Source organism: Tachyglossus aculeatus, chromosome 11, assembly GCF_015852505.1.
Source record: "Tachyglossus aculeatus isolate mTacAcu1 chromosome 11, mTacAcu1.pri, whole genome shotgun sequence".
NCBI classification, from domain to species: domain Eukaryota; kingdom Metazoa; phylum Chordata; class Mammalia; order Monotremata; family Tachyglossidae; genus Tachyglossus; species Tachyglossus aculeatus.
Window position 1 is genome coordinate 71,762,623 of NC_052076.1, and position 13,804 is coordinate 71,776,426.

General features: G+C 50.7%; 1 protein-coding gene across 1 annotated transcript in view; it reads left to right on the forward strand.

The window, feature by feature from the left end:
• Nucleotides 1-13,804, forward strand: part of GLB1L2 (galactosidase beta 1 like 2) — a 70,764-nt gene that overhangs the window by 14,266 nt on the left and 42,694 nt on the right. Inside the window, exons 2-3 of the mRNA XM_038754181.1 lie at nt 6,521-6,718; nt 13,498-13,566. Coding sequence (XP_038610109.1) covers nt 6,521-6,718; nt 13,498-13,566 — 267 coding nt within the window. The remainder of the gene's footprint in view (nt 1-6,520; nt 6,719-13,497; nt 13,567-13,804) is intronic.

The window sequence follows — 13,804 nt, forward strand, 5'->3', positions numbered from 1 at the left end:
TCCAAAAAGACAGACAAAGAAGAGTAGGGAGGGAGAAAACCAGGAGAGGACAGTGTTAGAGAAACCAAGGTTAGAAAGAGTTTCCAGAAGGGGGTAGTCAGCACCGGGTCAGACACTGCTGGGAGGTGAAAGAGCATGGAGTAAAATCCATGAGACTTGACAGGAAGGAGGTCATTGGTGACCTTAGAGAGAGCAGTTTTAGAGTGGACGAGTCGGAAGCCGGATTATAAAGGGTTGAGGAGGGAGTTTGGAGGAGAGGAAGTGGAGAAGGGTAGAGGAGCAACATGGCCCAGTGGATAGAGCACGGGCCTGGGAATCAGAAGGACCTGGGTTCTAATCCCAGCTCTTCCACTTGTCTGCTGTGTCACCTTGGGCAAGTCACTTAACTTCTCCATTGCCTCATCTGTAAAATGGGGATTATGACTGTGAGCCCCATGTGGGACAGGGACCATGTCCAACCAGATTAGCTTGTATCCACCCCAGCATTTAGAACAGTGCCTGGCACATAGGTAAGCACATAACAAATACCTTAAAAAAAGTGGAGGCAGTGGGTGTAAGAGACTTTATCAAGGCTTTTGGACAGGAATGGGAGAAGGGAGTTGGGGCAGTAGGTAAGTGGATGGTGCAGTGTAGATGAGAGAGATTTTTGGAGTAGGGTTTACGTGAGCATGTTTGAGGTAAGAGGGGAAGGAGCCATCAGAGGGAGAGAGGTTGAAGCTTTCAGTCAGGGAGGGCACAAAGCTTTTTTGAAGTGTGAGGGGATGGGGTTGGAGGCTCAGTTCACAGGAGTAGATTTTTAAACCAGACACAAGATTGACTCCTGAGGGACAGAAGTTCTTGGGGGGTTGAGAAAGTGGAGGGCAGGAGGAAATAAGAGGGTGTTGGGAAGGTGAGGGAGAATTTTATGACATCTTTCCCAGTGCTTTATAGAGTGTTGACACACAGTGCGCACTTAACAAATTCCACAATTCAGGGGAGATTAGGGGGAGCTCACGCCGATGCTTTCAGTTTTGTCATCAAAGTAATTGGCAAGGTCACCAGGGCCCGAGGAGGGGTGAGAGGAGTGGGGGGAACATGACACTAAGGGTAAATTCCTCATCCCTATACTGGGTTCCCGGTAGATTCCTTCCTCCTGACACAGGGAAGCAAGGCTGGCCACCCTTAGTTAGCCAAACACTGATGGGGTAAATGAGCCATTTCACAAGACCGAAGGGTGTTTGCCTCCCATGCAGCCTTTGACCCCAGAACATGGAACAATCAGTGGTTGAAATCCCAGCCCAGGTTCCTGGAGCAGTCTGGGATTTCTGGTTCCCCTGTCCTTTCTCCTCCTGATTCAAGGCACACATCCAGCACTCCTGGGCTGCTGGCCACTCCAGTAATGATACCCAACAATGCTGGAGGAGGAATGTGGGCCCTGCCCTAGAAGACTTGATCCCTGCCACATGGACACAGTAGCTGTAAGGTAGGGTGGGGTGGGCCTCCATCAGTAGGGTGGAGCTCCAGCAGCCTGGTGGGTCACACCCTCCCTCCCCAGCAGGCCAAGGAATGTAGGAAGGTGGAATCTTGTGTGGGAATTAGTCCCAGGTTGATCTGAAAGGAAGGAAAGCCTTTTGGGAAGGAGGCTCTCGGCTTACCTGTACTTTAGAGAGAGCCAGGGCCATAGATGGAAACTTCCACAGAGCTGTGCCCAAGGATGCTGAATGTGGCTTTTGTCATGCTCCTGAGCATCAGTCAAGATGCCCTCAACCCCAGTGTTGATCTGGAGCTGTGTTCCCTCTGTCAGCTCATCCTCCCTCCCCCAACTCCCTTGCCTCAGTCTCCCCTGCAGAGATCAAAAGGGGCAGGCCGCGGAGAAGAGTGGTGGCATGACCCTCTGGTCCGACGGCCCCTGGAAAATCCCAGGGAGCGGGATTGCAGAGAGGAAAGAGGAAAAAGATTGGGGAGGGACTGGAGGGGAGCTATGTGGCTAACATAAAGCTGGTCCCCCCCTTCAAGTCCATAGGCCCTGATTCTGGAATTGAACAGCTCATGTTCTTGAGGATTAGGGTCTGTTTGCCTTACTGTGTAGGGAGGGCACAACCGGGGTCTGCCATTCACCTAGTCAGTCCCCTGGCCTCCACTTGCACTTCAGAGGACACCAGGTGTTCCGGGACCCAGGCACGTACATGGATTTCAAGGGAGATCCCATCACCTCTCTAGGAGCCTCAAACTCACCCCGGATCAGGAGGCCGGCCTTTTCCAGTAGCTCATTGTCCAAGTGCTGGGGTGGCCCCCCAGGAAAGGAATGTTAAAGTGCGGCAGCCTCAGCATCCAGGCCTGAGTGAGGAGGTTTAGTTTGAACCCTGGTGGGGTCCGGGGAGGTGGCCCTCCCCAACATGTTCCCAGGGCTCTGAGAGGCTGCCTTTGCCCGTACTGAATGGCCACTCTGAGCTAGGCCCCAAGGTTCAGCCTCGGTTCCCCGTCCTTTTCCACAGTCTCAGCTCTGGCTTCCAACGCCGGCACAACCGCTGATGACACGGCAGGGGTGGAGGGGCAGATCTGGGACATGGACTTCTGACTCTCAAGTAGGGGATCTGAGCTGGAGCTGAGATCAGGCCAGGGGAATGTTTAGAGGGAATGGGAGGAGTGGGGGAGGAAGGAAAGGAAGAAAGAAGGGCTGATTCAAAGAAGCCCATAAAAGTGGGAAATGCTTTTAAAACCAGAAGATGCATATTAAAAGTTTCCCAATTGAAAGCTTGGCTCAGCCCTCCCCGGAGAACAAGTTGAACTGGAGGTGGCCTATTCCGATAGAACAGCGAGTCCCTGGGGTACCGTGTTTGAGTGCTTTCCCTGTGCAGGCCGTGTTTGGGGATTAGCCGCCTGTCAGTCAAAGGAATGATAGGATAATGACAGGTCCGAGGCAGAAGGCAAGCAAGAATGTGGCTTTCAGTACTTCATGGCCTCCCCAGAGTTGGCTCTCTCGGCCTCCTTGCCAGACTGGCCCCATCTCCCCCCAGCTCGGATAAGATCCCAGCTGTGAAACGGGGACACAGGCAGGGGACAGTGGCTTCCGGCATAAATCCCTAGGCAACTGAAGCAGCTCAGATACCCGGAAATACAAGATAGCAAAGGCTGTTTTTATTGAAATACAGGGACATTTAAATTGGGTCACCTATAAATAAGATGATATACAATATGAAAGGATTAAGAAGTAGGAGCATTTACTGTTGTTTGTTCAGTGACAGTTTTTTCCAGTGAAGAGTCAGAACCTATCTTGTGACCTTACCAATTTCTGGAGTACAAAATTCCATCCCTTTCTCCCTCCCTTCCTCCCTCCCTCCTCACCTCCCTCCTTCCCTCCATTCCTTTCTCCTTTCCTACCCCCCCCACCATAAAACTTTCTTTTATGCTCCAGTGTCACTCACTCCTTTGCAGTATCTAGTGTTTCACTTGGGTTTTACCATGGATTAACATATATGTGCAGAACTTCACTATGTAAAAATCTGTATCTCTTGAGCAAACGTGGATGCTCCAGAAAATCCCACCAACTGAGACACTGGATACTCAGTCTGGACATGACTGAGTTTATTCTAAACTGTCCTGGTGTCACATTGGGTTGGGGGAGGTAGCAAACCCCTGAAGACACGGGCAAACTCCCATGGACTTTTAATTAGCTTTTAATTAGCTTTTAGCTTCTCGACTGTGAGCCCACTGTTGGGTAGGGACTGTCTCTATATGTTGCCAACCTGTACTTCCCAAGCGCTTAGTACAGTGCTCTGCACACAGTAAGCGCTCAATAAATACGATTGATTGATTGATTGATTTTAGGAGAAGACAACTTCTGAGAGCATCGGAATCACAAATCTGGGCCCTGGCACTGGAAAATTGTCCCCATGGATGAATAGGAGAGGCAGCCAACTTGCCCCAGAGGACGGGGCACTGCAGCTCCGTAGGTTTGGTTGCAAGAGATGAAGATTTCTCTGGAACATTTTTGGCTGGAATGCACACAAAGCTGAGGGTGCCCCTGAACTAGAAGGTGGCAGTGATACTGATGCCATTTTATATGTTTGTTTATGTGTGTGTGTGTGTGTGTGTATGTATTGGCATTTTTGAGGAGCTATGTGCTCAGCACTGGGTTAGATTCAAGATAACTGGGTCTTAAGTGTTTTGCTGCCTTTCATCCTTGATTTGGACCCCTCTGCTTTGCCTCAGTGAAGGCTAACTCCCTAGCCAGCTGAAACCCCATAGCCCCTAGCTCCCAGCCATGTGCCCATATTGGAACCTCCATCTGGAGCAGGAGGGGTGGGGTGTTTCCTGAGCTCCTGGGACGTTAAGGCTGTGCCTTATCGTTGGATCGGCTCTGATCCCGTGCCTCTGACTTGGCCTCAGGGAGGGTTCATCCACTCTGCAAAGAATGAGACCTGCTTATGCTCTCTGTGCCTTCATTTCCTAACCAATAATGGAAAACGTTAATGGCAGAGCACGTCAAGTGCAGCACTCGATTGATCACTGTAATGTGGAGATGGGGCTCGGGAAGGGTTTCCACCCTCAGGAGGCCTGATTCCTCGGCTGTTGTTTGCACTTCTTCGAGCTTCGCCTCATCTCATCTCATGTTTTTCTCTCCATGTGGTTGATTTCAGAGTCTCGTGTGGCGTTTGATGATTTCTCTGGGTTGAGTGGGCTGGGCTAGAGGGAGTCTCTCCACTGGAAAGGTTCCGAAGGAGGTTTATGCTTCCTTCCTCAGGGCGTGGCACAGGCGTTCTAGCCGATGTAATGTCTTATGTCAGAGTTACCGCTTTTTAAAATACCAGGAGGTCGACCAGAGATGAGCAGTGAAAATGGTAGAAAAATAGGTTCAGTGAAGAGAGGAGAAAGAAATCGGCTTTTTAGCTGGGGGAAAAAAGGCTCAGAGGTAACCTAATAGCTGTCTTCAAAATAAGGATGGATTATATAAGAAGGAAGCTAATAGAGGTTCAGATGAGAGGAAATGGGCTTGAGTTACAACAGGAGAGAGTTTAGATGAATCCGTGATGGCAAGGGCGAATAGAAAACTGGAGTGAGAAACCTTGGCCAGGAAGGTCATAAGCCTGCCTAGAGTCTGGGAGTTGAACCAGATGATCCCCTGAAGCCCTTTCCAATTCAAGGAATCTGTGGTTCCCCCTAAGTTTTTAAAAATACATTTTCTGAGTCCCCCCGGTGTGGGACACCCCTCTCCCCCCAGTAGCATCTGGCCCCTCTCAGGAAACAGCATGGATCTTAAGCCTTGGCAGTTTACTGGGAAAGGTTTCTAACCCAGCCGCCCTCTTCCAGGTGCCTGCCCCCAGTGCCAGACAGTTGTGGGAACCCGGGGATGAAGAGGTACCATTTGTGCCAGTAGCCTTACCTCTCCTGCTTCGTAGTCTTGTGCCGCCTACTATGAGAGCTAGTCCTTGCAAGGTCATCCCTGTCCTCGTCGCCCTCCCCCCAGCCGGCAGTGGCCCCTTCGCCCTCATTCCCCCCGAACCGGCAGGGACCCCTCCACCGTCATCACCCCACGCCAAGAAGTTAGAAAGAGACGGGCTTGGGAGTCAGCGGTCGTGGGTTCTAATCCCGGCTTCACCACTTGTCAGCTGTGTGACCTTGGGAAAGTCTGTAAAATGGGAATGAAGACTGTGAGCCTTACGTGGGACAATCTGATTACCTTGTATCTACCCCAGTGCTTAGAACAGTCTTGACACAAAGTAAGTGCTTAACAAATGCCAACGTTATTATTATTATTATTATTATTTTTATTAACTACCAGAGGTCCCTTTGCTGCCCTCATCTTCCCCAACCAGTAATGACCCATCCGGAAGGTCATGGGTTCTAAATCCTGGCTCCACCACTTGTCTGCTATGTGACATTGGGCAGTTGACTTCATTTCTCTGTGCCTTAGTTCCCTCATCTGTAAAAAGGGGATTGAGACTGTGAGTCCCATGTGGGACAGGGACTCTGTCCAACCTGACTTGCTTGTATCCACCCCAGTGCCTGGCACGCAGTAAGCGTTTAACAAATACCATTATTATTATTGTTTTCTCCCCCAACTGGCAGTGACCCATCCTTCCTCTTCTCACCAACACTCCTGCCTCTGGCTCCACTTCTCCTCCTACAGCAGAGGCTCCCCCATCCCAGCGTGACTTTTCCATCCTTTATTATCGTAGCCCCCACCTCTCCCGGATGAAAATCATCCTTGTCCTGTTCCCGGCTGCAACCTGCTCGGCTCATTCTCCTCCTCCAGCCGGGCCCGGACGTGACCTGGGAGCCGAGGAAGGCTTCACCCCCAGGTCTGGGGTGGATGGAAGGAGGGGAGGTCCCACCCAGAAGGCCCAACCATATCCAAGTTGGATATGTTGCCAACTTGTACTTCCCAAGCGCTTAGTACAGTGCTCTGCACACTGTAAGCGCTCAATAAATACGATTGAATGGAGCTGCAGAGGAGATGGCAGGGGTTCCTCCTGCCCCTCTCAGCGCCTGCTGCTTGGGCTGAGCTCTGGGGCCTCACCAGCTTTCCTTCCCATTCCAGGTTGAACTGGAGCAGTCTGATTCCGTTGCGGTTCTGGAACCGGCACCTGGGACTACAGGCCGAAGGCTCGGATTTCAGACTGGAGGGTGAGAAGATCCAGATCTTTGGAGGCTCCATGCACTACTTCCGAGTCCCCAGGGAGTACTGGAGAGACCGCCTTGTGAAAATGAAGGCCTGCGGCCTCAACACCCTCACCACGTAAGTCTGTCGGGAAGCCCCCAGCTAGCTGATCCCACCCAGGCCTTCCGCCATTCTTGCCGCCGCTTCTGCTGCTCGGGCGGCGCGGCCTGGAGACTGCCTAGCCTGTGGCCATTTAGCGAGCGCTTCCCTCTGAAGGTCTGCCAAGGTCCATTGAAGGCTTTCTGAAGGTCAACTCCGCCAACCTCCTGCTCCAACCCACCTCTCACACTCACCAACTGGGACACACACTCGATCTCATCATCTGTAACCGCTGCATTCATTCATTCATTCAATCGTATTTATTGAGCACTTACTTTGTGCAGAGCACTGTACTATGCTCTTGGGAAGTACAAGTCGGCAACATAGAGAGACGGTCCCTAGCCAACAACGGGCTCACAGTCTAGAAGGGGGAGATGGACAACAAAACAAAACATGTAGACAGGTGTCAAAACCATCAGAATAAATAGAATTATAGCTATATGCACATCATTAATAAAATAGAGTAGTACAAGTGAAATAGAGTAATAAATCTGTACAGATATATACAAGTGCTGTGGGGAGGGGAAGGTGGTAGGCGGGGGTGCGATGGGGAGGGCAGGAGGAGAGGAAAAGGGGCTGAGTCTGGGAAGGCCTCCTGGAAGAGATGAGCTCTCAGTAGGGCTTTGAAGGGAGGAAGAGAGCTAGTTTGGTGGCTGTGTGGAAGGAGGGCATTCCAGGACGTAGGCCAGGGGTCGACGGCAGGACAGGTGAGAACGAGGCACAGTGAGGAGGTTAGCAGCAGAGGAGCGGAGGGTGCGGGCTGGGCTGGAGAAGGAGAGAAGGGAGGTGAGGTAGGAGGGGGCGAGGTGATGGAGAGCCTTGAAGCTGAAAGTGAGGAGTTTTTGCTTGATTCGTAAGTTGACAGGCAACCACTGGAGGTTTTTTGAGGAGGGGAGTGACATGCCCAGATCGTTTCTGTACAAAGATAATCTAGGCAGCAGAGTGAAGTATAGGCTGAAGCGGGGAGAAACAGGAGGATGGGAGATCAAAGAGGAGGCTGATGTAGTAATCCAGTCGGGATAGGATGAGAGAATGAACCTGGAAGGTAGCGGTTGGATGGAGAGGAAAGGGCGGATCTTGGTGATGTTGTGGAGGTGAGACCGGCTGGTTTTGGTGATGGATTAGATTTGTGGGGTGAATAAGAGAGCGGAGTCAAGGATGACACCAAGGTTGTGGGCTTGTGAGACGGGAAGGATGGTAGCGCTCTCTGCAGTGACGGGAAAGTCAGGGTGAGGACAGGGTTTGGGAGGGAAGATAAGGAGCTCAGTCTTGGGCATGTTGAGTTTTACATGGTGGGCAGAGATCCAGATGGAGATGTCCAGAAGGCAGGAGGAGATACGAGCCTGGAGGGAGAGAGAGCGGGGTTGGAGATGTAGATTTGGGTGTCATCAGCGTAGAGATGATAGTTGAAGCCATGGGAGCGAATGAGTTCACCAAGGGAGTGAGTATAGATAGAGAACAGAAGGGGACCAAGAACTGACCCTTGAGGAACCCTTACAGTAAGGGGATAGGAGGGGGAGGAGGAGCCCACGAAGGAGACTGAGAATGAACGGCTGGAGAGATGAGGAGAACCAGGAGAGGACGGAGTTTGTGAAGCCAAGGTTGGATGGCGTGCTGAGGAGAAGGGGGTGATCCACAGTGTCGTTGGCAGCTGAGAGGTCGAGGAGGATTAGGATAGAGTAGGAGCCGTTGGATTTGGCAAGAAGGTCATTGGTGACCTTTGAGAGGGCAGTTTTGGTGTAGTGTGGGGGGCGGAAGCCAGATTGGAGGGGGTCTAGGAGAATCTCCACCCTCTCTCTGACCACAACCTTCTAATTTGCCTCCTCTCTCATACTCCTCCTCCCCTTAAATCTGTATTACTTCCCACAGAGACCTCTGTTGTCTCGACCCCATCCATCTCTCTCAGCAAATTCATTCATTCATTCAGTCGTATTTATTGAACACTTACTGTGTGTAGAGCACTGTACTAAGCGCTTGGGAAGTACAAATCGGCAACATATAGAGACGGTCCCTACCCAACAATGGGCTCTCTGTCTAGAAGAGGGGAGACAGACGAAAAAAACCCCCAAAAGCCAAGTAGATAGGTGTTAACACCATCAGAATGAACAGAATTATAGGTATATACACATCATTAATAAAATATAGTAAATATGTACAAATAAGATAGAGTAATAAATATGTACAAATATACAGTATACACAAATATATACAAGCGTATCACACCCCACCTAGTCTCCCTACCCACTCCAGCCACTCTTGGTGACCAAATAGATGCTCTCTACTTCACCCTCTCTACTCAGTTCAACTCACTCGCTCCCCTAGCCCTTCATCGCTCTTGCACCACTAACCCACAGCCCTGGATCACCTCCATTGTCCACCTCCTTTGCTCTTACGCTCGAGCCGCTGAATGCTGCTGGCAGAAATCTAAACACCAGGCCAATCTTGTCCACTTTAAGTTTGTCCTTAATTGCCTTAACTCTGCCCTCTCCACTGCCTGGCAAAACTATTTCTCTCCCCTTACGGACACTCATGCCCATCATCCTCATCAGCTGTTCAGGACATTTAACTCCCTCCTCAGGCCCCCTGTTCACCCCCCTCCGCCCCTCGCCCTCAACAATATGGCCACCTACTTCATTAGGAAAATTAACACTGAGCTCTCCAAAGTCACCCCTCCCCCTCCTCCATCTCCCCTCCTTTCGACCCCCTCTTCTACTTTCCCATCCTTCCCAGCAGTGTCTTCAGAGGAGATCTCCTCCCTCCTCTCAGGTGCCACCCTCTCCATGTGTGCTTCAGACCCCATTCCCTCCCACCTTATAAAAACTCTCGCCCCTTCCCTCCTCCCCTCCGTAACTTCCATCTGCAACCGCCCAGTCTCCAACGGTTTCTTCCCCTCCACCTTCAAACATGTGCATGTCTCCCCCATTCTAAAAAAGCCCTCCCTTGGCCCCAAAGCCCCCTCCAGTTATTGCCCGATCTCCCTCCTACCCTTCCTTTCCAAATGCCTGGAGCGAGTCATCTACATTTGCTGCCTTGAATTCCTCTCCTCCAACTCTCTCCTAGACTCCTTCCAGCCTGGCTTCCATCTCCTCCACTCCACTGAAACCACCCTCTCAAAGGTCACCAATGACCTTCTTGCCAAGTCCAGTGACTCCAACTCCATTCTAGTCCTCCTTGACCTCACAGCTGCCTTTGACCCTGTTGACCATCCCCTTCTCCCCAACACCTTGGCTTCACTGACTCCATCCTCTCCTGGTTCTCCTCTTATCTCTCTGGCCATTCATTCTCAGTCTCCTTCGCAGCCTCCTCTTCCCCCTCCCATCCCTAACTGTAGGGATTCCTCACGGGTCGGTTTTTGGTCCCCTTCTATTCTCCATCTCTATTCACTCCCTTGGTGAACTCATTCGCTGTCACGGCTTCAACTATCATCTCTACACTGATGACACCCAAATCTCCATCTCCACCCCTGTTCTCTCTCCCTCCCTGTGGGCTCGCATCTCCTCCTGCCTTCAGGACATCTCCATCTGGATGTCTGCCTGCCACCTAAAACTCAACATGTCCAAGACCAAGCTCCTTATCTTCACCCTCAAACCCTGTCTTCTCCCTGACTTCCCCATCACTGTGGACAGCACTACAATCCTTCCCGACTCACAAGCCCACAACCTTGGTGTCATCCTTGACTCCACTGTCTCATTCACCCCACTTGTCCAATCCGTCACCAAAACCTGCCTGTCTCACCTTCACAACATCTCCAGGATCCGCCCTTTTCTCTCCATTCATTCATTCATTCATTTATTCATTCATTCATTCGTATTTATTGAGCACTTACTGTGTGTGGAACACTGTACTAAGCACTTGGGAAGTACAAATCTGCAACATATAGAGACAGTCCCTACCCAACAGTGGGCTCACAATCTAGAAGGGGGAGACAGACAACAAAACAAAACAAGTAGACAGGTGTCATACCATCAGAATATATAGAAATATAGCTATGTACACATCATTAATAAAATAGAGTAATAAGTATGTACAGATAAAATAAATGGAGTAATAAATATGTACAAACATATACAAGTGCTGTGGGGAGGGGAAGGGGGTAGGGAAAAGGGAGGGAGTGGGGTCAGTGGGGAGGAGGAGAGGAAAAAGGGGGGGCTCAGTCTGGGAAGGCCTCCTGAAGGAGGTGAGCTCTAATTAGGGCTTTGAAGGGAGGAAGAGAGCTAGTTTGTCAGATGTGTGGAGGGAGGGCATTCCAGGACAGAGGTAGGATGAGGGCCAGGGGTTGGCGGTGGGACAGGCAAGAATGAGGCACAGTGAGGAGGTTAGTGGCAGAGGAGTGGAGTGTGCAGGCTGGGCTGGAGAAGGAGAGAAGGGAGGTGAGGTAGGAGAGGGCGAGGTGATGGACAGCCTTGAAGCCCATGTTGGTACAATCACTCATCCTATCCCGACTGGATTACTGCATCAGCATTCTTTCCGACCTCCCTACCTCCTGTCTCTCCCCATTTCAGTCTATACTTCACTCTGCTGCCCGGATTATCTTTTTACAGAAACGTTCTGAGCACGTCACCCCGCCTCCTCAAAAATCTCCAGTGGTTACCTATCAACCTTCGCATGAAGCCAAAACATCTCACTAATGGCTTCAAAGCTCTCCTTCACCTTGCCCCCTCCTACCTCACCTCCCTTCTCTCCTTCTACATCTCAGCCTGCACACTCCACTCCTCTGGTACTCACCTTCTCACCGGGTCTCGTTCTCGCCTGTCCCGCCGTAGACCCCTGGCCCACGTCATTCATTCATTCAATTGTATTTATTGAGCGCTTACTGTGTGCAGAGCACTGTACCAAGTGCTTAGGAAGTACAAGTTGGCAACATATAGAGACGGTCCCTACCCAACAGCGGGCTCACAGTCTAGAAGGGGGAGACAGACAACAAAACAAAACATATTAACAAAATAAAATAAATAGAATAAATATGTACAAATAAAATAAATGAATAAATAGAGTAATAAATACGTACAAATGTATATACATATATGCAGGTGGTGTGGGGAGGGGAAGGAGGTAAGGTGGGGGGAGGGGGAGGAGAGGAAGAGGAAGGAGGGGGCTGAGTCTGGGAAGGCCTCCTGGAGGAGGTGAGCTCTCAGTAGGGCCTTGAAGGGGGGAAGAGAGCTAGCTTGGCGGATGGGCAGAAGGAGGGCTTTCCAGGTCAGGGGGATGATGTGGGCCGGGGGTCGACAGCGGGACAGGCGAGAGCGAGGTACAGTGAGGAGATTAGCGGCAGAGGAGCGGAGGGTGCGGGGTGGGCTGGAGAAGGAGAGAAGGGAGGTGAGGTAGGAGGGGGCGAGGGGATGGACAGCCTTGAAGCCGAGGGTGAGGAGTTTTTGCCTTATGCATAGGTTGATTGGTAGCCACTGGAGATTTTTGAGGAGGGGAGTAACATGCCCAGAGCGTTTCTGCACAAAGACAATCCAGGCAGCGGTGTGAAGTACTGACTGAATTGGGGAGAGACAGGAGGATGGGAGATCGGAGAGGAGGCTGATGCAGTAATCCAGTCAGGACAGGATGAGAGATTGAACGAGCAGAGTAGCAGTTTGGATGGAGTGGAAAGGGTGGCTCTTGGCGATCTTCCTCCTCAAATCTGCCAAACAATCACACTTCCCCCCCCTCCTTCAAAGCCCTACCGAAGGCTCACCTCCTCCAGGAGACCTTCCCAGATTAAGCACCCCTTTTCCTCAGCTCCCCCTTCCCTCCCCATCACCCTGACTCTCTTCCTTTACCCCCCCACCCCACAGCACTTGTGTATATATGTACATATCTGTAATCCTATTTATATTAATGCCTGTTTACTTGTTTTGATGTGTATATATCTACAATTCTATTCAGTTACAGTGATGCTGTTGATGACTATTTACTTGTTTTGATGTCTGTCTCCCCCCTTCTAGACTGTGAGCATGTTGTGGGCAGGGATTATCTCTCTTTGTTGCTGAATTGTACCTTCCAAGTGCTTAGTACAGTACTCTGCGCTCAATAAATATGAATGAATGACTGAATGAATGTCCAAGGGACCAGTCGCCTCCTGGTATCCAGGACTGCGTATTTCCTTGCTGGGTTTAGCCCGCAGAGCCTCTGGGACTGTGGTGCCAAGTAACAGTAACCCTCACAAAGAGAAGCAGCACGGCTTAGTGGAAAGAGCCCGGGCTTGGGGGTCAGAGGTCGTGGGTTCTAATCCCGGCTCCGCCGCTTGTCAGCTGTGTGACTTTGGGCAAGTCACTTCACTTCTCTGTGCCTCAGTTACCTCATCTGTAAAATGGGGATTAAGACTGTGAACCCCAAGTGGGACAATATGATTACCTTGTATCTACCCCAGCACGTAGAACAGTGCTTGGCACCTAGTAAGTGCTTAACAAATGCCATCATTGTTATTATTATTATTACCCTAGTGCTTGGCATGTAGTAAGCGCAACAAATACCATCTTTATTATTATTTTTCTTTTCCCTGGGCCATCCTGACCTTCCCTCTTTGTTGCCGAGGAGCTAAAAATTGTTCTGCTGTGTCAGGGAGGGGAGGTAAGCAAATGCCCAGAGACAAAGGGGTGTGTTCTCTTGGGAGAGGGAACTGCGGTGCCCTAGCTGCCACTGTATGTACAGTGCTTGACACATAGTAAGCGCTTAACAAATACCATAATTGTAATGATAATAATAATAATAATGATAAGGTGGAGTAAGGCATCTGACTCCTTCCGTCCCTCCCTCCCATATGGTTGCAGGTATGTCGCTTGGAATCTCCATGAACCAGCAAGAGGGAAGTTTGACTTCAGCGGGAACCTGGATCTGGAGTATGTGGTGATTTACCCTCTGTGTTGCCCCTGGTTGGGAGGAAAGGGAATAGCTGGAAGGGAGGGAGGGAGCGAGACGAGTGGGTAAAGAAGGGTCATTTGTCATCATCTTCTTTCAAAACCTGTGACCTCTCAGAGTTCATTCATTCATTCAGTCGTATTTATTGAGCGCTTACTGTGTGCAGAGCCCTGTACTAAGCGCTTGGGAAGTAGTTGTGACCTACTACGTGGGGAAGGC